A 26,177-nucleotide genomic window follows, 5' to 3' on the forward strand; every position below is an offset into this window, starting at 1 on the left:
TTTTCAGCTTTATTCCAAGCTACCTGAAGGAAATACTGCCTGTTGAGTTGTTTTTGTTTTTTTCAATGCAGAATAGAGTATGTCCATAATCATTACTTCCAATAGCATATCTCCTGGTTTTCAGTGCCCAAAGTTAGGCTTTTAGGTCAATTTTTACTTGGAAAAGACCTCCACTTAGAGATGTCAAAGCAACTAACTTTGTTTGGTTTTTCAAGACAGGGTTTCCCTGTGTAGTACTACCTGTAGTAGTATAGGCTGGCCTCAAACTCAGAGATTTGCCTGCCTCTGCTTCCCAAGTGCTGAGATTAAAGGGTGTACCACCAAGCCTGGCAAAGAAATTAACATTTTAAACAAAAGTATACAAGAAATACTTCAATATAATTTGCAGATTCCAGTCGTGGGTGTGTGTATTCAATTTTAAAGTTAAATATCAATGATGTAGAGTGTGTGTGTTTGTGTGTGTGTGTGTGTGTGTGTGTGTGTGTATCTTTTTTAAAGGCTAAATAAATGTCAATGGGGGTTACTCAGGAGGTATCCACCTTGTTTTTGTGATAGGGTCTCTCATTACTGGAACCTGGGGTTGTTATTCTAGGGCAGCAAGCCCCAAAGATCTGCCTATCTGTGCCTTCCCAAAGCGGGGATTACAAGCACATACTCCCATGTCCAGCTTTTAATGTGGATGCTGGGGACTTACTTCAAGGCTCTCAAACTAACACCGTAATCACTTTACTAAATGAGCCATCTTCCCAGCCCCACCCCTTATTTAACCCCATGTTGTGGTTTGCCCTGAAGTTACTGTATTTTGATGCTAATTCCACTGCCCCAAGGACAGCTGCCTAGTCAAGGACTCAGAACTTGGGTGACTTCACCAGAACCACCTCTCCATTGAATTTGTAAAATACTGGTGAGGGGCAGGTACAGGATTAGCAGGAGGCCTGATTGGAGAAGAAGGAAGGATGGGAGAGAAGAAGGAAGGCGGGAGAGAAGTTTGAAGAGAGAGGAAGAGACAGGAGGGAGGGGGGTGCTGAGAAGCTGTGGCAGGACAAGATGGCAGGTGATGTTAAGATTCTGCCCAGCTCCAAAAAAAAAAAAAAAAAAAAAAAAAAAGATTCTGCTCTGTGTATTTACAGGTTGTTAATAATGTTCTCATGGGATGGATGGTACTGGGCTGTGTATGTTTAAGTGGGCAATTATATCTTACCAATTGGGTCAAAGATTATTGTGTTGTGTGTTCTTTTATGTGAGGGTTTGAGTGTAGGAAAGTGCACCTGGGATGTGTTTCTGCCAAGATATCTAGCAGATACCTTGGGCACCAAGGTGCGGACCAAGCAGGATAAAAGACAACCATACTTTTTTATTTTTATATATTTACAACAACAACCCCATTCTCATTGCAAAGAACCTGAATGTACTATGTCCATCACCACAGTGCCAAACTAATTTCCAAACCAAATACAAAAAGGGCTGTGTAATCATACTGTTAACACTGAGTTGAGAGCAAGAAATGTCAAAAAAAAATATAGAATCAAAGTGCAGAAAATTTTTAGCCTAGGCACATGAAGTACAGTTGAACTAAACAAATTAGCTTCAAAAAAGAAGGAAACTAAATACTGATCATTAGGACAATAGGTATTGTGCTCTGGATATAAAATGGTCACCAACCCCAAAGTTAGCAACACTACTGGTCCAGGAACCTCTTACTCCTCCTGCCTCCCTCCTCCCCCCACCCCCCACCCCCGCCTGATCATGAGTTGAGTCCCTTTCCCCACATCATCCCTCCCCCTCCTGTCATAATGTTCTTCTTACAGAAGCAGTAAAGCCTGGTGACCATGGACTGAAACTGTCAAACAGTGAACAAAAGAATAAACCCTCTTTCACTATCTCAAGTAAATATTCTGTCACAGTGACACAAAGCTGGTTGACACAACAGAAGGAAAAAACATTTCAAAGATGGGCTTGGCTGCCACTCTTTTTCTATCACAAACTTCACGTTAGAGGCCTGAGAGAGAGCTGCCTCCACTATGCAATCACAGCATGAGGATTCCAGCAAAGACCTAAAGCACCCAAGTACAGTTCAGGCCACAACTCTCAAGAGCACAGGTCAGTAATCCTTGGCGGTGTCTCATGCTTAAGCTTGGCGGGTGTGCAGACAACGTAAGCGTAAGCACGATGACGGCTGCAACCTCCTAAATTTCAAAAGACTACTTGAGAGCCAGGCAGGAAAGGACTACTAAAGAGATCCTCCTGCTTGGGGGTGAGCAGCACCTACTAGACCTATGGAAGAGGCATCAGTACTATCAAGACCCTCAAAGTAAGTAGGGCTACCTGCAGCATCCAACACCCGAGAAAGCGGCAGGTAACAACAGCAGCACTGAGAGCAGCAGGGTCCTTATCCTGGTGCTTTGGGAGCTTTAAAATGGCTTCCTTGTTAAGTTTTGAGCTATTTTACCTTATGATTTGCCCTTATGATTATGCAAGTGCATAATTTGATTTACTGGCTCTGAAGGAGTTAATGCTGTCACACTACTGAGATGGGGTTACTGTTCTTCTCCATAGTAGTCAGGTGAGAATGCTACAATCTGAATATGGTTTGTCTTCTCACCTCCCAAAGCCCATATTGAGGCATCATTCCTTAGGCAAAGCATTCAGAGATAGGGGTCTAGTGGAAGGCATCTGGGCCCAAGGAGGGATCTAGGGTACTAATAAATAATTTGATACCATGTGTAGGAGCTCCCCTTCTCACTCAATGAGACAAACTGCTACTGGAACTGATTATTAAGCAAGTTCGGCTTCCCCTTCTTGTACCCACTTTCCCTTTTGTTTTCCCTTCATGCATAGAGTAGTATGGTAGCCTAACAGAACTTGGGCAGACAAATCTACACAATCTTGGCCTTTCAAGTCTCCAGAAATACGAATTAAATAGACCTGTTTTTTAGTTAACTCTGTGGTCTTGGTTATTGTACAGTAGGAGTGAACCAAGACAATGCTTTACTCATATTCGAGTGGAAACAGAGTCTCTAGCAAGGTATGCAGGTCTTCAATGCCTTTCAAAGCCTCTAACACATTTACCACCTTGTTTAGCTTAATGTTGAATGAGCACTAAAGCATTTGAAAAGTGTTGGGAGAAAATACAGGGTTTGAGCAGACAGAATGATAAAAAAACATTATAAATTGCTTATAAATACAATTTGAGCTTATTTACTGCTCATGGTGTGGCTGGTTTTACACAATCCAGAGTTAACAGAAAGGATGGACTCTCAATTGAGAAAACGCCTCCTGAGATCCTGCTGTGCCTCCCTGAGATCCTGCTGTATGGCATTTTCTTAATTAGTGATCGATGGATGAGGGCTCAATCTGTGGGTTGCCCTGGTGTTGTTTGTATTTTGATGTTAATTCTGCTTCCTCAAGAGGGGCTGCCCCAAGAGGAGTGGATTGGTATTCAGGTGATTTCACATTAACCTTCTCCACATTCTAACTGGTCAAATAAAGGCTAGAGCCTGTGACTGGGCAGTGGAAGGAAAAGGTGGGGCTGGAGGTCTTAGAGAGTGGAGGAAGGGACGGGGAAAGACTGAGGAAGAAGTGAAGGAAGATGGAGCAGAAGCACATGGCAGCAAGAGAACTCATGGCTAGGGAATACATTAGTGTAGTAGTGGATCTGCCCAGTCTAGGGTACAGCCTATAAATGTAATCACTGGGTTGTGTGCTTTTGCACAGGCTTATTGGGGTTGGAGATTTACTACAACAGGCTCAGCCCATTGTGGGGGGTGGTCCTAGGTTCTACAAGAAAAAAGGCTGAACACAGTATGAGGAGCAAATCAGTAAGCAGCACCTACCATGTCCTCTGCATCAGCTTCTGTCTCTAGGTTTCTGCCCTGTGTGAGTTCCTGTCCTGACATCCTTCAATGATAAACTACAATGTTGAGATGGAAGCCAAATAAACCCTTTCCTCCTTGACTTGCTTTTGGTTATGGTGTGTCATCACAGCAGCCTTAAGACACTCACTGACCAAGCATGATCACAGTATTGTGTTTAAATACAGATGATTGGGTTGGGGATTTAGCTCAGTGGTAGAGCGACTGCCTAGCAAGCGTAAGGCCCTCAGCTCCGGAGAAAAAAAAACAAGACAAAACAAACAAAACAAAACAAAACAAAACAAAACCCCCTATATACAGATGATTGACTCACCGCATCAGCTACACTACTGAAGCTACTTAGAATTTGGGTTGATGATTAATACACAACATTTTCTTCCTGTTTAAATAACTGTACGGTTTCCCCATCAGCATTTTCATACATATCACTCTTTAATTTTGTTTTTCTTGGATTTTTATGTATTTACATTTCAAATGTTATCCCCCTATGCATGGCCCATAAACAGGCTCATGCTCCTGCTGAGAAAGAGCCAGGAACATGTTCACATATGTTAAACTAATCGTTCTCAGATGAAATATGAACACACACACACACACACACACACACATACACACACACACACACAAAGGCCTGAGGCTAACCACTGGTGTCATCCCTCAGGAAATGTTCTTCTTTTAATGCAGGGTCTCTCAGTGGCCTGAAACTCACTCAGTGGGGTAGACTGACAGGCCAGTAGGCTCCAGAGGGTCTACCTCTCTGCCTGGCCCAGTGCTAGGATTACAAGTGGGCGCCACAATGCGCAATTTTTATGTTTCACATGTGTTCTAGGGCTAGAACTCAGGTCTTTGTGCTTGTACCAATTCAGTCATCTCCCTAACCCAAAATTCAGGTTATGAGATAAAAGAAAGGAAGGAAGGCAGGCAGGCAACTTCACGATTGAACCTAATGGAAGAGTAAATTCTATAAGTTTAAATATCAAGATAATTTATAAAAATATGACTTGCTAAATAAATAGACAATATTTTGAAATCATAACCTTTATTTCAATGTCATTTTATGTTCACTCTATTTAAATATCTCTACAGTAATGTTCTAATTACTTAAAAGTCAGCATGACTCCTTCAAACTGGTATTGTGATATGCAAAGTTCATATAATTATCAAACTGTCAAAAACAGGTTTCATATGTTGACAATTGCCTTTTGGGCTGAGAACAGGACCCTATTATATGTTTCCTAGTTTACAGCTGAATTCACAGCAGCTGTGAGGCTAAGAAATGCCAGCAGCCAATTAGGCTAGCACAAACCGTGTCTAGCATAGAAAGTATAATTTGGTTGCAAATGCAAGAGGCAAGAGCCAAAATAAATCAATCAAGAGTACTGACAAAACCACATTATAAGCACTCAAAAGCAGAATACTTAATTCGTAGCAGGTATGTGTGTTTTATTTTTAAAAGACAAACGTGAAAAAAATTTCTTTGAGATTCAAGCAGCTTTTAAGAGGGTTGTGGCTGTTTATCATGTACCTAGAATTACAAACTCAATGTTTCTGTGTGTAATTATTCAAATTATAAGGTTGAGGATACTTGAGTATATAAATGATACATCTTCCCCAAAAGTAACAATATTTCATCATGAATTCTTGATATGTTTCTATAAATTTTTCTCTTGTCTCATTTATTAACACCTTGGTACCTAAGATAAAAATTTTACATATATATATAAATGTAATCATTAATAAATGATTAGTAAAATAACTAGTTATAAATATTGTTTATAGTGGTGATTTCCAAACCCTTTGGTAAAGAGGGTAAAGTTGGTAAACTCGAGTGGTTGTACTTGAGATATAATACACTTCAAAAGACAAAAATTGATTTGTATTTTAAAATATAATTTAAGATCATATACATTTTACAAAAACCAATCATAGTGATTCACATATATACACACATATATACATATATTTATACACATATAAAAAATACAAAAATATACTTTGTGTTCCAATAAATTTAAATATAAGATTCTTGGACAAGGCTCGATATGGAAATGACCAGAGTTCAAACCCCAGGAACCACACAGTGGAACAACTCCTACTAGTTGTCCTGACCTCTAGACATACAACACACACACACACACACACACACACACACACACACACACACACACACTTTTCTAGCTTATTTATTAAGAAAACTATGAGCAATTTCCTCAAATTTTTAATAAGAATATGACTACATTACTTGCAATTTTGGTATTTTGTTGCATGGACTTTTAAAATTAAGCTAATAAAACTTAAATTATAGCCTGTGTCTCAGGTGGGAGAGACGAAAAGCATGTATAAATATCCATTCTCAGAACAAAGAATAGTTTTCATTATGAATCTCTAATTTTATATTTACATACTCAGATGAAATGTCTGGGTGTCTCCAGAGGGAATGTTACTTAAGCAGTTGCTAAGTAGGTATCTGAAAGGACTTTCTTCAAAGTCCTTCCCTACCAGATAGAATTCTGATCTCAACACTTTGCCTCTTTGCAAAGTGACTTGTTAAACACTGTCTTCCTCTGTCTCTTCCTGCAGTTCCAACTCAGGTTATCAAGTTTGGTGGCAAGTGCTTTGCTTTTATCTACTTTATCCATCTTGCTAGCCTTTTTTTTAAACTTTATTTATTTATTTCATGTATGTGAGTACACTGTCACTATCTTCAGACACACTAGAAGAGGGCATCAGATCCCATTACAGATGGTTGTGAGCCACCATGTAGTTGCTGGGAATTGAACTCAGGACCTCTGGGAGAGCAGTCAGTGCTCTTAACCTCTGAGCCATCTTTCCAGCCCCCTTTGTTTTTTTAATTAAAAAAGATTAAATCAATAAGGATTAAAATCCTTGAAGTAGAATCAGTGGTCAAAGAATTGTTTATTTTCAGTTTGCTGGAACTTGCCTTCCAATAAAGCCAAGGATTTACCTTGCTATTTATCTGCAGAGTGCCTACATTGTGGAAGGACAGAACCAGCTTCCCCAATTTGCTTTCTGAGCTCCACATGCATGCCATGGCACATGCATATACTCCCTTCATATAGTAACTACAAATAAGGTGCAAGTGTACATATCAATAGAAGATGAGTAAATAAAACGCTGGTATATTCAGTTACTAACAAGACATAATCATGAAAAAGAATGGCACTATGTATTCAAACGCTGGGGAGCAGGAGGGCACACACATATTCCCAGTATAGGTTGAAGCTGAGGCAAAAGGTCTATCATGAGTTCTAGGCCAGCCTGAGCTACACAGCAGAGTAATGAGTCCATCTCAGAAAACTAAATTGCTGTATACAGTTATTGTGTACACACACACACACACACACACACACACACACTTCCTTGAAAGACAAAAAAAAAATCTCTGGACTAAATTAGAAATTGGTAACAGTGTCTACTGAAAAGACAAACAGGTGGGCAAAGAATGGAGACTTTTCAATACGTGAACGTGCTCTCTGGAACTTAATGTTAACTACAGGACTATATTGCTAATCAAAATAAGTAATTACACTTAACAAGAAAATTTAAAGTATATATTAAAAGCAATAGTACACAGCACTTTGTCATGTCATACATTTTACTTTTTTATGCCTGGAGATAAGCAACACAAGCCATTTTTTTTTTAGAATATTTAAACTTATATAGAAATAATACTACAGTTATTTCATTTAATCACTGATTCAGTAAACAGGAAATCTTGTGTTCCAGCCATCTGCAAGACAGTAGGGATAGAGTGGACCAGACAAAATTAGACAGTTAATCCACTCTCATGAGCATTCTGACAGATTAAACAAAAGGGACTCTGCACATAAAGCTGGGATTCATGTTAGGGTAGGGATGAAGAAGGGCCGGATGCTTAACAATGGCCAAAAGGAGGAACAGGAGTTACCCAGCATGTCTGGAATACCCCATGATTCAAAGTGGCCAGAATGATGATAGCAGGTGGGTCAGAGCGCTCAGGCTCACCAAGACACAGTAACTAAGCAAAGGTGGAGAAACCTTCAGCAAACTGTAGCAGCAACACAGATTAGGCCTGATCACAGTAACAGTGGGGGAGTAGATAGAAAGGTAAAGGGATACTTGGGCAGTCAAGACAATTCAGGATAGGATATGAGGTCAGGGCAAAGAGCCAATGAAGACAACTAGGTTTCAGAGTTAGGCAAAAGAAGAAAGAAAAGTAATGTGAGACATACATCTACATTTAGGGATTATTTCAATTATGGGCTCACTAAATTTGAGGTATTTATGAAACACTTAAGTAGAGTTGTTCAGTAATCCACTACATAACATACAAACACTCTGTCTGTGACTAGAACCACCCTGCCTGGGCTGAAGAGAGAATTCACCTTACCTATATAGAGAGAACTATGTGAGAAATACTTCAGATTTAGGACTAAAGCCTGAGGTGCATCATTTCTCAGAGAATAGATAAAACACCCTTAAAGGGTGGGAAGGGAAAACTTGGGGATAGCAGGAAATCAGGAAATTCTGCTTACTTTAAATGATGGCTCTTAATAAAGCGTAAGAATATGTAAGGGTAAGAGCAATGTACCACTCAAAATGAAATTGCAACGTAAAGAACATGTCTACTGTTTGGGGAGGGTTATGTGAGGGGAGAAAAGTACCAACAATCCAAACGTACTCTTATACAATAGGTTTATGAAACTGACGGCCAACTGGAGGTTGGCCCAGGGCCTGACTTGATCAATTATTTCAGCACTCTTTCCAAGCCGTAATTGAGCACATGTTTATGACAATGAGAATCTTTATGACAGAATATCTGCCTTAAGGGTCTTGTAAGCAGGAAGGCCTAAAGGGCATGTCCTGGAGATTAGCATCCCATTTTTTGAAAGAAATTATAGAGCTAGATTTAAATAAACACAACAGCTGTTTAGTATTTTGTTGCTGATGACATGATAACCTTTCCTAAAGCCCTCTCCTTCATTCAAAGTACTGATTAAAAGGAAACACAGTCATTCAACAAATATTAGTTGGATTAAATGAAAAACCAAAACAAACAACAGAAACTCCCTTGCCCCTCCCCACACCCCTTCGACATCTATAAGGGTAAGACAAACTAAACCCTAAGAAAGAAAATGGAAATATTACAAATAATTAATGATTAGACTTTTGATGCCCAGCACAGACATTGCATGTAAAACGAATTTAACTATAGAAATTTTAGAGGCAATCCAGTTGCTAAGCATCTGTTAATCTATAGATGACAATGGACAAATCTTTATTATTATTATTATTATTATTATTATTATTATTACTATTATTATTAAAACAATACAAACAAGTTTTAACCAGTGTGATGGTTCGAAGAGAAATGGCCCTCACAGAATCATACGTTTGAATGCTTGGCCACAGGGAGTAGCACTCTATGAGGTATGTCCTTATTGGAATAGGTGTGGCTTTGTTGGGTGAGGTGTGTCACTAGAGAGTGGGCTTTGAGGTCTCAAAAGTTCAAGCCATGCCCAGTGTGACACTCTTACTGCTTGTAGATGTAGAGCTCTCAGTTCCTTTTCCAGCACCATGTCTGCCTGAACACTGCCATGCTTCCGGCCATGATAATGAACTAAACTTCTGAAACTACAGGACCGGCCCAATTAAATGTTTTCCTTTATATAAGCTGCTGTGGTATTGGTGTCTCTTCATAGCCACAGAAACCCTAACAACCAATAACAGTATTTCAAAGAGCTGTTTGTGACTAAAATTTATCTCACTAAGAGTCTATAAGTTTTCTCATTTCTTTTTTTTTTTTTTTTTTTTTTTTTTTTGGTTCTTTTTTTTCGGAGCTGGGGACCGAACCCAGGGCCTTGCGCTTCCTAGGCAAGCGTTCTACCACTAAGCTAAATCCCCAACCCCATCATTTCTTAAATAAAGGTAAATCCTTATATCTACTTCTACTTAGTGCCCCACAGTATATTACAGGCTTTACGTGTAAAATTATCCCAAATCAAAACTCCACACAACTTTAAAGCTGTTTGCACCCCAAACTTCAGCAGAAAACAGACTTCATGTGCTTCTGTCTTACAGCAAAGACCTGCCCTGCTTAACAGGTTTACATTGAGTATCAGCTGACCTCAAGGACAATGCTTCACGACACAAGGTTGGCCATTCATCATAGTATAGGAACTGTAACTCACTATGTCCACAGACTAAAATCAAGAATTTATTTATTCCAATTGTTAAACAAGTTTGAATCCTTCCCACCACAACACGTATTTCATTTGAAATTATCTTTTGTTAGCAAATTCAACTCTCTTATATTAGGCGAGACTAACTGTGATTAAAAAAACAAAATCTGTTGTAGTATAGCTCAGTTGATAGAGAACTGCTTCATATGTACAAAACTCAGCAAAGTAATGGCCTAGCAGGCACAAAGCCTTGGGTTCAGTCTCCAGCACTGAATAAACAGGATGTGGTAGCACATAACTGTAATCCCAGCACTGGGGAGGGGAGAGGCAGGAGGATCTTAAATTCAAGGTCATCCGCATTACACAGTGAGTTCGAGCAAAGCCAGACTACCATACATGAGATTCTACAAAAAATAAATAAAGCAGCAAACCTAAATTCCATGCTTTAATTCATCTTCATTCTTAATTATAATTACTATTAATTGATCCATGATTTCAAAAGAGGCCTAGACAAAGTTTGCAAATCCCTTTCTCCCTTTAAGTTCACAGCAAAGATTTCTCATATGCCTCCTTCTCTCCCTCCACTATCAATATCCTGCATCAAGTTCATCTGTTACAATTAACTTGTAATCACACATCATCATCTAGCTTATAGTAGCATTTATTCCTAGTGATAAAACTTCTGTAGATTTTAGAAAATGTCCATTATTAGTCTACTATTCAAAATAATTTCACTGCCCCCAAACCCTCTATGCTCTGCCTACTCATCTACCTTTTTCTAAGTCATTTCAAATAGCAATTAAAATGTTCAAAACACTGAACCTCAAGGAAGAGAGAAGGCAAATGCCAGCATAGGAAAACATAAGCCAAACAATAAGAACAGAGAAAAGTTTGAAGAGGGCAGCCAGTGTATGAAAGCAGAGGACAGGGGACGTCAATCAGAAAGTACAGTGCTAAGCAAGCACTCTGCAACTGAGCCACACCCCAGTCCCACTGCAAAAATCAAAACATTTTATCTTTTAGTGGCTGGAGAGATAGCTCAGCAGTTAAGGGCACTTAACTGCTCTTGCTGAGATCCTGGTTCAATTCCACCCATGACAGCTCATAATAGTTTATAATTGTGGTTCCATGGGCTCCTATGCCGGGTGGCAGACATACAGGCAAACAAAACACTAATATACATAAAATAAATTAAAAATTAGTTTGTCTTTTAAAGAGATAAAAATCAAGCTTTTTGCTGCAATTCTTCCTTTCCATTCCATTCCAGGAATTCTGACAGTGGTCTCAGTCTTAAGGCAAAGTAATTTGTTAAAACTTACTGCCTGTCAACATTTATTGGAAGTGTCCCATACTTTAAACTCATTTAAGATATCACTGCCAAGGGGTTGGGGATAGAGCTCAGTGGTAGAGCACTTGCCTAGCAAGCGCAAGGCCCTGGGTTCGGTCCCCAGCTCCGAAAAAAAGAAAAGAAAGAAAGAAAAAAAAAAAAGATATCACTGGCAAAAAGTAGCCAGCGTTAGTCTCTTTGTTGTCACAACATACCCAGGCTTTATAGTACTCTACACTGTATTCATGACTAGGATTAGCTTGATTAAACAGAACTGGAGAGATATTTACACGCTGCACTCCAACGTTTCAAATGTGAAACTCATTAACACAGGTGATAGCACCACAGGACAAGGTCCTTCTTGCCATGTTTTCATCTCATCTGCTGCTTAATCACTGCTCTAGACCCATGCTCTTATCCAAGCTAACTGTCTTTTTCTATAGTACTGTTTCTCTAATCTGTCACTAATCACTGGCTAACTCCTATTATCAGCTTCAGGAGATTAAGGACTTTCCAAATGTCCTAGAAACTAACGCCAAGATCTTACGTTCCCTTTGTTTCCAAGTCTTTAAACAAGGTGTTCTAGGCACTACCCCCTTGTCATCTCACCGTCCACCACATTTTAAATTCCCTTTACCAACAGTCCCATGCTTCCTTGCAGCTCAGGACCCTCCTCCATGCTGTGCCTATCATGAGCTAGACTGCTGCTTCCTCCAGCCCTCAGGCGATCACCCTCCACTATTTACACTTACTCTCCATGAAGTCTAGCCAGGTCTCCTTCATTAGGAGACCCAACTTTTTTGAAAATAATGGGTCATAATCTTGGTCCACACTAGACTCTGTATGAGGCTTGGTTCCTTTTCTATAAAGTAGAGAAGACACTGCCAAAGTAACAAGTGACTTTTAAAAATTCTTTGACATAGGGTCTCACTTTATAGCTGTCTGGTCTCCAATTTAAAAAGATCCTCCTGCTTGGGTTGACTTTTTAAGAAAGAAATTGAAGTAAACAGCAAGTGTAAAAGACAGAAGCTAGTAGGTAGACACTTTGTTCACTAAATCTAACCATACATATATTCCTTCTTGATCCTATCTTTAAAAATAATTTTGCATAGATATGTTAAAGACTAATGCCAAAACCTACAAAAGAGGGGAAAGACTTTTAAAGTGAATAAAATATACATGGGAAATACTAGCGCCAACGGTGAAGGGAGCCTATTCTCAAACCACAGTCACTGAGCAGCTGATAGAACACTCTACTGGCTTCCTCGCCCTACTTCCTTGGTCTGTGTCTATAAGGACTCCAACCCAGGTTCCCTAAAGAAAAAAACAGCTGTCAGGAGCTGATGATGGTCAGTCTGCCATAAACCTAAAACTGGAGTATAGTTTACACCTTTTGAAACTAAAACCAAAGTTGAAACATAGAAAATAAAGAGTACTACATCACTAGTGGCAAGTAATGCCAATGCATCTAACTGGCACAGGCTATCAAGAATGACGGTGCTGTAGTAAGCTGAAAATGGGTCCTTGAGGGAAGCATTAGCATGAGGGACACAGAAGTGTCACCAGAACCTAACTCAAAAAAGCACAGATGTACACTGAGAATAGCATGTGTCTATTAGGACTAGTCACAGTATTAAATGATTTATTTCCTTGTTAGAATCCTATGCATTGAATTTCTATATACATCTGAATGTATGATATAGAATAACTTAATGAAATGTCATAAAAAACAGAAGTAGGATAATTCATTATTTTGATATGCCACAATCGTTTAAGGTCTATACTCCAAAATACTTTGCACTGAAGTAAATGTTTGAAATTTGCAAGTTTTATTATAATGGGTAATGAGAAAAAAATTACCAGAAATAAGAAAGGCCTGCACAAGGCCCTATTTAGAAACACGGCTTTCCACTGTTGGGAAACTGAACCTAAGCCCTGCAAATGCCCTACCACTGCACTACACTCTCAGCCATGGAAATAGGACTTTTACTTTGACAAGTCAACATTTCTTATGATTGAACCCATGGTTTTGCACTCTACTACTGAGCTACATTCCCAGACAAAGTGTAACTTTTAAGAGGGGCAATTGCTCCTCATTTTACTCTCTGAATACAACCAAAGCTTACACAATTAACAAACAGCGACTTGATATTGTTTCATTCTGTGTTGTCATTAGGCCAGATCTCACTGTCCATGCATGTCAGCTCATGTTGTTCTAAATATTATCTGTCTGGTGCAGCATTCACAGAATTTTTGCATTCTGAAGCACTTAAATGATTAGTATGAAAAAACACTAATGTTTATTTTCAAAGATATTTTTAATTTTTTCCCTCCATCTTTATTAACTTGGGTATTTCTTATTTACATTTCGATTGTTATTCCCTTTCCCGGTTTCCAGGCCAACATCCCCCTAACCCCTCTTCCTCCCCTTCTATATGGGTGTTCCCCTCCCCATCCTCCCCCAATTACTGCCCTCCCCGCAACAATCATGTTCACTGGGGGTCCAGCCTTAGCAGGACCAAGGGCTTCCCCTTCCACTGGTGCCCTTACTAGGCTATTCATTGCTACCTATGCAATTGGAGCCCAGGGTTAGTCCATGTATAGTCTATGGGTAGTGGCTTAGTCCCTGGAAGCTCTGGTTGCTTGGCACTGTTGTTCATACGGGGTCTCAAGCCCCTTCAAGCTCTTTCAGTCCTTTCTCTGATTCCTTCAATGGGGGGGGGGGGGTCCTGTTCTCAGGTTCAGTGGTTTGCTGCTGGCATTCACCTATGTATTTGCTGTATTCTGGCTGTGTCTCTCAGGACAGATCTACATCCAGTTCCTGTCAGCCTGCACTTCTTTGCTTCATCCATCTTATCTAGTTTGGTGGCTGTATATGTATGGGCCACATGTGGGGCAGGCTCTGAATGGGTGTTCCTTCAGCCTCTATTCTAAACTTTGCTTCCCTATTCCTTCCCAAAGGTATTCTTGTTCCCCTTTTAAAGAAGGAGTGAAACATTCACATTTTGGCCATCCTTTTTGAGTTTCATGTGTTCTGTGCATCTAGGGTAATTCGAGCATTTGGGCTAATATCCACTTATCGGTGAGTGCATACCATGTGTGTTTTTCTGATTGGGTTACCTCACTCAAGATGATATTTTCCAGTTCCATCCATTTGCCTATGAATTTCATAAAGTCATTGTTTTTGATAGCTGACTATTATTCCATTGTGTAGATGTACCACATTTTCTGTATTCATTCCTCTGTTTTATTTAATTTTTAAAAATTTACCTTTATGTGTAAGTTCTGGATACCGGTGTTTGTTGAGCCCTACCTTGGGGTGTTTCTCTTCCCCCTTGATGAGCCTTTCAGCCTGCTATGCCAAGAAGTTGTTTACACCCTTGGCAGCTGCTCTCAGCCCGATGGGGCTGGGACGTTCCATGACACTCTTTCCCCTCACTGAGCCTTTCGGCTTGTTGTTATGAAGTTGTTTACACCTCTGTTTTGGGGCCAGGACATTCCACAACCCAGATTTTCACCTGGTTGGGGATTTTCACCTGCTTTATTGTTTTTCCATGGTTTTTGCCTCTGGTATACAAGGAGATCTCAGTAAAGCCCAGATGGCATTTTTTTAACATGAATGACCCGAGTATGTGTTTCTTCTTAAATCTCGCAGGCCTATGCCCGGTTCTCAGTGTCCAGACAAGTCGTCAAATGGAGGTCCCACCGAGATCGGGGAAAGAGGACAACCTGATGAGATAGTCCCAGAAAGCTGGCTGGTGAAGAAGGAGGGGTGAATTAGAGAAAATGGGCCAGGAAAGGCCTCAGAAAGCAGGATTCAGAAGGACTGTGGGAACTGAAAGAATGTACAAAGAAAAATAAAGATTTGGGCTAGTAGTGAGTAAACATTGTAAAAAGGGACAAGGTAATGGTGGTGAAAATGTTTTTGTGTATGTGTTCTTTTAGAGTTATGCTAAAATCTAGAGAAGCAAAGTAAATTCTCATAGATGCTTTTAGCCTTTGAACCCTGACTAGAGACAGTTTACACCCTAGACAAGAGAGAGAATGGGTTTGAGAAAAAGTGCTCCCGGACTCTCCACAGATGCTTTGGCGAAAGAAGGAAAACGAGCTTAAGCTTTTTAAGAGCTCTCCTAGGGACAGGAGGAGGGCAGGAGACGTTCTGCCTCCTTGTTGGCTCCTATTGGAGAAGTACTTATTTCTGGTTCTGGGTCCTTTAGGATATCTGGGGGTGGGACACCATCTAGTTCTATCCCTCTATGTCTATTGTCTGTCCTTGTGCACCAAGCTGTCCAAGTATGTCAGTTTATGTCTGGGTTTTGCTTCTCATTGCTTGAATGTTTTGTATTTCATGTTTAAAAGAAAAAATGGTTAAAACTTTAAATGCTGATTGATTCACCCCTTGATTTAGTTTTAACTCCTTTCAAGAAAGGAACAAATAAATAAAAGGCAGTTTCAATTGGCTTTTGGAGCCCTGCACCTGTAGCTAGGAGCCTAGGTCTGCTGGGGAAGCTCCCCAGGGGGCTGGCTAAATGTTTACATTAGCAGATCCTAAAGGCACCAGGAACTTCACAGCTTCTATGGTAATGGAGTTGATGGCTGTTTCCCTTAGAAAAATCTTTGACTGTGATTATTGGATTCAACAGGTGACAAGGTGCTTCTCTTAAAATTACAGCTAGAAAAGGTAAAAATGGTGTTTGATCTAAATATTAAAGATATGTGTAGTCACTTCATTTTTTGTTTCTGGTAAGTTTTAAATGTGTAATACACTCTACATGTCTTGGTTATAGGTTACTGGCTTTTAAGTTATTGGGTATGGTTAAAAATTTGTAACATTGGCATCAAAAAGTTGGCTTAAGGGGTTGGGGATTTAGCTCAATGGTAGAGCGCTTGCCTAGGAAGCACAAGGCCCTGGATTCGGTCCCCAGCTCCGAAAAAAAGAACAACAACAACAAAAAAAAGTTGGCTTAAAACTGGGGTCATTCTAGACAATATGTGGCATGAGCCAACCCAGGGAAAGCGGTCTAAATTGGGATAATATTTTAATATAATTCTTATCATTGAAACCAGACTTATAAAAGAATTTAGGGCAATGTCTTTTTGTTGAGGCATTAGAGCCTGCACCATCGTTGATTCATATGCAAGAATTGGCAGTCAAACTTTAAAGCATGAGGAATGGACTTGGTGCTTGGGAAAGACTGGATTTTGGAGAATAGATGGTTTGTTGGAGGTTGAGTTTTGCTTTCCAAAGTTATGGTTGTGCTCTGGTGCTACGAGGGAAATTTAAAGATTGTGGTTAATGACTGCCAGTGTTACATGAGCTACAGTTTACATTTCGACCACAGACAGGCTCAGGATTCTAACTCACACATATTTGTAATTAAGGAAGAAAAAATAAAACCAAACAGGTGGAGATTGTTACAGGATTTATGAAGGGTTGATGAGGCTATGAAACTTTTATAAGAGCATTACAGCCTGTTTGCTTACTCAAACTGCTATTTCAAGAAATACATATAGAATTATTATAGATATAAAAGATTGTTTTTATGCTGTTTCTTTACATCCTAGCGATTGCAAACGTTTTTCATTTAGTGAGCTTGCTTATAATTTTGGAAAGCCCATGAAATGATACCATTGGAAAGTTTTGCCTCAAGGAATCACTTATGGCCTACATTATGTAAAAAAAAAATTTTTTTTGGTCGCTGCTTTAATACAAAAAGTTAAGACTTTGAATCTTTCAGTGTATATTATTCATTATATAGACATTTTAATTTTACTACAAGCCTTTTACAATGTGCTTTAAATTTTGGGGAGTAGCTGCTGCTCCAGTAAAGCTTTCAATATTCCTTTTCAATATTTGAGATATCATTTATATCCTAAACAAACTGTGGCACAGAAAACTCAAGATAGTTTACTTTAAATTATTTTTAAAAAGCTTCTAAGATGTTAATCGGCTAAGACCTCGCCTTAAGTTCACCACAGAAGAAATTATGCCTTTGTTTGATATTCCCAAGAGAGATGTAAATTCTACTCCCCTACCCAATTAACTGATGAGTGACTGAATAGCTTTACAGAAAGTAAAAAGAGCTAGATGTACAGAATTGTAAGATTAAGTCATGGAAGTATTTTAGAAAAATAATCTGATGAAACATACCTTATTCCAAACAGCAATCAAATTGGTTATCTAATGAGAAGGCAACACATGTAATTGGATCACATTTATTCTCTTGAGTTTCCTCCTGCTTCAGCACAGATTATTGAATTACATGCTGTAGCTGCTGTTTTTAAAATGTTAAAAATTCAAGCTTTCAATTCGTATACTAATAGCCAATGTGTAGCTTATGGTTTGCAATTGATTAAAATTTTTCCTCTTTTAGATACTATTAACCCTCGAATTTCACAACTATTTATGCTAACACAACTTCCCCCTGCAGAGACTTTCAGCCTGTGGTTAAGAAGTTGTTTACGCCTGTTTTGGAGGCGGGACTTCCCACCATGCAGATTTTTCCTGTTTTCCTGGTTGGGAATTTTCACCTGCTTTATTGTTTTTCCATGGCTTTTGCCTTTGGTATATAAGGAGATTTCAGTAAAGCCTGGACAGCATTCTTTTAACACAAATGACCCGAGTATGTGTTTCTTCAATCTCGCAGGCCTACGCCCGGTTCTCAGTGTCATCAAGTTTTCTGCCTGCATGTATGTCTGTGCAACCATGCATTCCTGAGGGTGCTGCATCACACATAACTGAATTATAGGCTGTTATACGGTGCCATAAGCCGAACACTAGAGCACTGGCCACTCTTCCCCTCTTATGTCTACTTCAGTTTTGAACCAAACAGACTTAATGTGTCTCACTGGAAATGCTCTTCTGCACACACACAGTGAAATATATTGAAGACCTTGTCCTGAAGTTCATCTCTGTGTGTGTGTGTGTATTTATGTATATATATGTGTGTGTGTGTATATGTATATATGTGTATGTGTATATATATGTGTAATATGTGTAGATATATGTATATGCATATGCATATATGTATGTTATGTGTATGCATGTATATGTATTATGTGTATGCATGTATGCATGTATGTGTATGCATGTATATATATATATAAGTGTATGCATGTGTATGTATATGTGTGTACATATGTACATATATATGATGTAAGATATATATATCGTACACACATAAAGTCATGTTAATTTAATTTTTTTAAATATGCCTGTGTTTTGACCACAACTCTTCATATAAGACTATGTATCAAATTTCAACATCACATCAAATAGTCAAAGTTTCAGGTTTTGCAGTTTCAGACTCTCATATCTGAAATAGTACTACTTTAGCTTTTTTTTAAAAAGCTGGAATGTGACAGAAAGAAAGCTGTATTTTTCCCACAATCAACCAGTAGAATAAAACTTAGTTTTTATCCAGAGTTTAAATGTCTAGTCTTTAAGGTAAGAATTTACTTTGACCTCAAAAAAGCTAGTATCTTAAGCAATTACTTTAGGCTACAGAGCCTAAAGTATGTATATGAAATCAGAAAGTGGCTGAATTCAATAACTGAGCTTTGCAAAAGATTACTGTCATTTGCTGCTGTTTTGTGTTTTGATGCAGGGCCTCACCATGCAGCCAAGACTAGCCTCAAACTTACAGAGATTCTTCTGCCTCAGCTTCCGTCCAGAGTGCTGCATTCTAGAGAATAAGCCAACACCACTACAACCAACTGGTCAATTTAGTATTAATGGCAAGTATACTTATGACTACAAAGAATCCATCCTGAGCCCCTCATCCTATTCTGGGTTTCCACACTAGTTTGCTTTCCTATGTTTCGGCAAGGACAGCAAACTGGCTCTTTCCTATTTCCTCCAAAATTAAAAAGTATATGCACTTGACAATGAATATTAATATACAACCTTCTCCTACAAATCTGTCATAAAATGGAGTGTTTAGATAGATCAATCGATTGATCAGTCGATAGATAGATACCTACCTACCTACCTACCTACCTACGTACTTTTTGTGATATTGGTGGAAGCAAAGGTGACTTTTTTTTTTTTTTTTTTTTGTTCTTTTTTTCGGAGCTGGGGACCGAACCCAGGGCTTTGCGCTTCCTAGGTAAGCGCTCTACCACTGAGCTAAATCCCCAGCCCCAAAGGTGACTTTTAAAAACCTTCAATAAGGGGTTGGGGATTTAGCTCAGTGGTAGAGCGCTTGCCTAGGAAGCGCAAGGCCCTGGGTTCGGTCCCCAGCTCCGAAAAAAAAGAAAAAAAAAAAAAAACCTTCAATAATTAACTTTTTACCTTTATAAATGATAAAATGTTAGAAATTGATTTCACCAATTTGAAATTTTTAAACTATGTTATAAACTGATAGTTGTCTAAGCTTCTTTAGTGCAGGGAATTCTGTTAGAGGGGTCTGTCTCAAAAAGAAAATTAATATTCACAAAATATAAAACTTCCTATTGTCAAAAACACTTGCTACACTTAGTAATGACTAGTTAGCATCTGACTGGGCTATGTCCTCTTTGAACCATGTGACCTTGGCAAATTCTGATTCTGTACCCATGAAATGTTGCATCTATTGTCTCCCTGCCCTGCTCTTTATACTTCATATGGCCCTTGTGAGAACCCAATTAGTAATATGTTTTGAAGCACATGAACAACTATGCCTAATTAGAAACACCAAAGCACTGCTGCCTTAGTCACCTGCGAAAGGAAATGACCAACCTACAAAAGCACCCATTCCATCCTATTCCCACAACGTTGCATAATGACAACTGTACGCTTATGTTGTCCGCTTTTACTATTTGAAGTGTGACTGTTCATTAAAAGCCAGCAAGATGGTATGGAAGGATGAACTAGTAGAAGACATGGCAAAGCATGTAAAGAATTGGGTCATTTGAACATCTTGGTAAGACCTCCTGCTCCAAGTTCCGCATTCCTAATGGCCCTTTAAAACCCCATCTCCTAGGGGTTGGGGATTTAGCTCAGTGGTAGAGCGCTTGCCTAGCAAGCGCAAGGCCCTGGGTTCGATCCCCAGCTGGGGTGGGGGGATCTCCTCTGCTTCTCAGATGCTTTAGTGAAGACACTGCTTTCAGAGTTTAGAAACAAGACTATTTTTCTCCCAGTTTAAAGATTTGTGACACTCTAGTAACTATTATTTATCACAGAGTGTGACTCTACACAATGCTCTGTGGTGCTTTTCCATGAGTGAGAGGCAACTTTCTCCATTCTGACCTGCAGAATGTATGCAGGCTGCAGGAAGCTGTATACATCTAAAAGACAGAATTCCTTTCTCCATGTAATTCTGGGCAGTCAGGTTTCTGTTATGCAAAACAGGTTCTTAACTTAAGTTACATGATCTAGACAGGTTACTCATGCTGCCCTGTGACTCAGTTTCCATTTATATAAAATGAGAATTAAATAATCTTCCCAAGAAAAATTCAAAATTCCCATTAGATAACATATGAACTAGGAGACCTCCAAAGACCAATATCCACCTCAGCTACACTTTTCAAGTATTCAGAATTTCTCAGCTATGCCTAGTCCCCTAAAGAGGAATCGGTCACTGGTAACACAACTTTTATTTTAATAGTGCAGCTTTAAAAAATAATTTTTCCCAAATGAAGGCTATCTAGCTATGCTACTGTATAACTGTAGTTTTTAGAGTCAATGAACTCCAAATGGACTGGAATCAAGTAACAGTAAGACATATGCAAGAAAACGGAGGTATCTATTTTAAGCAACCCTCCAATTCCATACCAGTTTGCCTGTGACTGACAGCAATCTCTAGAGTGAAAGCCAAATTCCTGCTACATCTGACTTCAGAATACTACAGAGAGGGAAAAGCATAATGAAACAAAACAAAACCAAAACAACCAGTAAACCACCCTGACCTTAGATTCCTCCATTTCACTCACTTCTGAGGATCCCAAACTGAGAGGCCACGGGTAAGGGGATCCCCAGTTGAAAGGTGGTAGTGCAAAATGAGCAGACAGACGGGTTCCACTCCTGATAAAATTCCAGTTGATTGGCTAAAAGTTCTTTAAATTTTGTTAAATTACATTTACTGCTCGCTCTCAAGTGCGCTCTCCTTCCCTCCCCTCTCTGTGTCTGTGTCTCCATGGGCATGTGTGGAGGTCAAACAACTGGAAAGGGTTGGGTTGGTCTCTCTTCCCACCATCTATGTCCTGGAGACCAAACTCAGATTATCAGGCTCAATCTTTTCACCAGCCCTAAATGTCATTTGAACACAAACATCCAAAAATGAGCAAGCACTCACCTGTTACCCACCTGAGTGTGGGGTCATGACAGATGTACTGAAGCAATTCCTAAGACCATTAAATAATATCAATATCCTGGCTCTGGTTGAAGTAAGTGTGGGTATCTTCCCATGCCTCCAAAGCCTTCTCTATCCCAGGGGCTCTAAACGTTCTTGAAGCTGCAACCCTTTAACATACGTCTTCATGTTGTGGTGACCCCCCAACCATAAGACTACTTCATTGCTCCTCTATATCTGTAATCTTGCTACTGTTATGAATCATAATGTAAATATCTGATATGCAGGATATCTGATAATGTGACCCCCACAGGCTGAGAGCCACTGCTCTACACTGAACGTCTACTTTAGTCATATAGTTTGAAAACATATTAAGCAGTACAGTTCTAAGTATCAATGCTTAAGGAAATATGCTGTCTCACGAGCAATACAGGATGACATAGGAATTCAGAATCCCACCCACTGGCAAGCAGATTTCAATCATCAGTGAGGACTTACTGGGATTAGCGTTTTTTGGTAGGATCTTCAAAGATACGAATAGGCCCATTTTGGTTTATGATTTGGCCTTTGGAATCTTTTACTATACGCTATCACTGATAGGAAAAGCTGGTCAGGACAAAGACCATACATGCAGTGCTGTATCTATTACTAGGTTAACAGCAGGTTGAAGTGGCCTTTATTTATTCCTGTGATTTGAGTTTTCAGGATATCAGTGTTTATTCAACTACTAGGTTCATTTATTTAATTTTATTGTTTTGCAATAAAGGAAGCAAAAAAAACAGCCTCTTTAAAGTAAAAAGAGGGAGGGCTTGGAAGTGCCTCATAGAAATGAAATTGAACACTTTCAATTCCAGTTATTTCCTTTGAAAGTTACACACTTTTTAGGACTGAGAATGTAGCTCAACCGGTGAATGCCTGATCCCTGGAACCTCACAAATTGGTACTCAGGCGGGAGGCGGGAGCTGTTCAAGGTCCTCAGCTACAAAAAGTTCAAGGCCAGTCTGAGACCATAAGGTCTCCAAAACCAAGAAATTAAACATGTTGTTTTTAAAAAGTTACCTACTTGGGCTCTCTTGCATCCAAGACATGTAAATATTTACACTGTCAGTTAGGGCAATACACACTGTACAGACTCCCCTACTTGGTGAGGGAGAACACTTTTGAAAATGTTTTCTAGGTTACTCTAACTTGGACTATAAAGCTTTTTGTGTATCACAATTTCTGCTATAGGCTGAAGCTAATATCCTAGAATCACCAAAGAACCAAAATTACTTCAAGTCCAATACATAGTAAAAAGCAAATGGCATCTCAGATAAATTGAAGCAGAGAGCTCTTGACTATCGAGTTATTTTTTTAACGATTTCAGTAACTGCCATAGTTAAGACCTTTAAGACTGTGAAGAACATACATTTTATTATACTTCAAGTTTTAAATTAACTCGTAAGTCCTATATTTGTTAATACACAGCCAACCCACATTCACCAAAAAGAAAAATGGCATATTTAAAAGAAAGTAATCTGCAGAGAATTGATAAAGCAAACTCCAATCCAAGTAAAGAAAGCATCCCTTTCCCATTTGGTAACTTCTAAAGCTCTATAAGTTATAATGTATTTTCTCATACACAAAATAATCCTACCAGTTACCAAATTACTGCAGATGCAAAGAGGGAGGGGGAAAAATTAACCATATAAGGTCTTCCAACGCATCATAAATAACAGGAAAACCAATCTACCCATGTATACTGATGTGACTTGGTCAAATTTGGTAGAAACCAAGAACTGTGTGTCACAGTCATGCCCATACTAATTGAAGTAAGGGATGGCCACAATTAAGAAAAAGGAATTGGGTACATGTGGGATGCAGTCAAGAATCAACTCCTAACACTAGCATGTATAATTTCATTCATCCCCTTATACTCAGTATTTCCTTTACAATATAGGTGGTTTTCACTTTACACTTAGAAGTGACAAAAATACCCCCGTCCCCCAAAGAGGGATGAACCTACAGCAACATCCACAAGCCTACGGGTCTTTAAAAGAAATGAATTAAACATGTCTCTTCACCTCGCCTTACACTTTTCTCAGTTACCTCCCGAGGGTGTGAAAATATCAACATCCGGTCGCCCACCCCCACCCTCCCTCTCAGTAGTGTCTCCCGTGGACTGCGTCCATCCTCCTTCCATCCTCTCCTTCCCTTTCAGTATTATCACCTTGGAGAAGCGTATTGAGTATTTCTTTCCGTTACTCCCCCACCCCTTTTCATGGTCGAGTGCAGCCTTCTGTGCACCTGGACCAGCAAAAGAAAGCAGCATGCTTGGGGGGGAGGACAGGCAAAAAGGCCTGACAACCGGGTAGCAGTTAAAGACAACCGGATGGCTCCCCAACGGCCTCTGGCTGCCAGTCGGGTCTCTCGGTGCGGAAACCCCCGATCTTCCACGCTACCGCCCTCGCCACGCCACCGATGCAGAGACCCGCAAAAGGCAGAGCCGGGGCAGTGCGAGGCACGGTCAGCCCTAACGGAGTCTCCCGGGCGGAGGACCGCGAACCCGGGAGCGGCCCCCGCCCTTCGGCCGGGGCCCCGCACTGCAGCGGCGCCCGGGCGGACCCCACGCCCGCCTCATCCGCACAGCGCCGCACACAAAAGCGCCGGGCCGCCGCCTTCCCGCCCCCACAACCCGTAGAGCAATCAAAGGGGCGGTCGGCCCGGCGCGGCCAGAGGCGCGGCTCACCATCGCTGCGCTTGATTTCCACGTAAATCCCGATCTGGATCTTGCCGAAGTTAGCCGTTGCCATCACCTCATCCGGAGCGGCGGCGGCGGGCGGGCGAAACAGACGGGGAGGGGGCGGGGTGGCGGCGGGAGGGGCAGCGGTGGCCCGCGGCCGCGCCGGCCCGGGAGGCAGCGTGGACGCGAGCGGGGCCGCGGCGAGCGGCAGCGGACGAGCGGGCTGGAGCCCCGGGCCTGCGGGAGGGCGGGCGGGCGAGCGGGCAGGCGCGCACGCCGGGCGTCGGGGTGAAGCAAGGGCCGCAGCCGTGAGGCGGCGCGGGGGAGAGTGGGAGGGCTCGCACCGCCCGCCCGGACCGACGCTGGGGAGGCGGGGCGCCGCGCGCCTGCGCACACTCGGCCGCCCGCGTCTTCCAGCCGGGCGCCCGCGCGCTCCGGCCGCAGGCGGCCCCGCCCAGCTCCTCTGCGGCCTGACGGCGGGCGGGTCTGAACCGTCCGCGGGAACGGGAGCGCGCAGCCCGGCGTGGTACGAACTCGCCTCGGGTTTGATTCCACACGGCCTACGAGGCGCGGGAAGCGACTCGCGATTCCCTTCCTGAGCTCTGGCTCCGCCTGGACGCTTGCCGCAGGAATGGGTTGAGGGCCGAGTAATGTCAAGGCTTTCGGGGCGCCGGAGACTGAAGGGACGGGCCCATTACAGGACTGGTTCAGTGTATTTCTGTGGCTGTCAGATCACATGCCACTCGGAGGCCTCCGGTCCTCAAGGAACCTTCCTAAGGGTAGGGCATGCCTGGTTCAGGCTTCCCATCAGTTATGGAGGGAAGAGTGTCCTCCACCCTAAGTAGGAACGGAGACCTCCCCTTTTCCCTAACGACCCAGCTCATTGCAATTCAAAGCGAAGCCCCCCTGTGTAGCCCTCTAACTTGCACTTAAGATCCAGCGGGTCTGTCGTACTATCCTATTGCTCCTGTGGAGCTCAAGACTTATTTGCCCTAACTCCAGCAGCTATGACTCAAAAATCAGAGCAAAGACTTGAAGAACACTGAATAATGAGCCTCTTCTGCAGTCATCTGACTGGACTGACTACATCAGCAACATCTGGAGAGTGCCAATACCCTACCCCTGCCAAGCAAAGGGGCAAGTGGACAAGAGACCATTGGAAACTTTACAACATCGTATAAGCCTGAGTCTCACTGGTAGTGCTTGATGGAAGAAGCAAGTTTTCATGATCTACTTTGCCTGGTCTTTTCCCCCCCAATTCCTTTTTATAATTTATTTTTATCTTATGTATATTGGTGTTTTGACTGTATATATGTATATCTGTTTGAGGGTGTCAGATCCCTGAAACAAGAGTTACAGACAGTTGTGAGCTGCCTTGTGGGTGCTGGGAATTGGCTCGTCTGGAAAAGCAGTTAGTACTCTCAACCACTGAGACATCTCTCCAGCCCTGCCTGACCATTCTTAAGCTGCATGTGATGAATCAAAATATGGGCCTAAGAGTCGAACGTTGGAATATAAGTGTAAAAAATGCTCTTTTTGTGCCTGGAGTTTCCAATCTAATAAAAGCAGTTCAAGTAACTCCTTTGTTTGTTTGTTTGTTTGTTTGTTTGTTTTCTTTTTTTTCCAGAGCTGGGGACCGAACCCAGGGCCTTGTGCTTGCTAGGCAACAAGTAACTCCTCTCTAAGCATCTTAAAACCATGCCCCTCGGGCTGGAGAGATGGCTCAGCAGTTAAGAGCACTCGACTGCTCTTCCAGAGGTCATGAGTTCAATTCCCAGCAACCACATGGTGGCTCACAACCAT

General features: G+C 41.1%; 1 protein-coding gene across 1 annotated transcript in view; it reads right to left on the bottom strand.

Annotated features, from left to right (window-relative positions):
- The window catches only part of Kif2a (kinesin family member 2A), a 63,233-nt gene extending 38,743 nt beyond the window's left edge, over window positions 1-24,490 (bottom strand). The window contains exon 1 of the mRNA NM_053376.1: window positions 24,381-24,490. Within this exon, the coding sequence (NP_445828.1) occupies window positions 24,381-24,444 (64 nt within the window). The 5' untranslated portion in view covers window positions 24,445-24,490. The remainder of the gene's footprint in view (window positions 1-24,380) is intronic.
- Window positions 24,491-26,177: the final 1,687 nt, after the last annotated feature.

Source organism: Rattus norvegicus, chromosome 2, assembly GCF_036323735.1.
Source record: "Rattus norvegicus strain BN/NHsdMcwi chromosome 2, GRCr8, whole genome shotgun sequence".
NCBI lineage: Eukaryota > Metazoa > Chordata > Mammalia > Rodentia > Muridae > Rattus > Rattus norvegicus.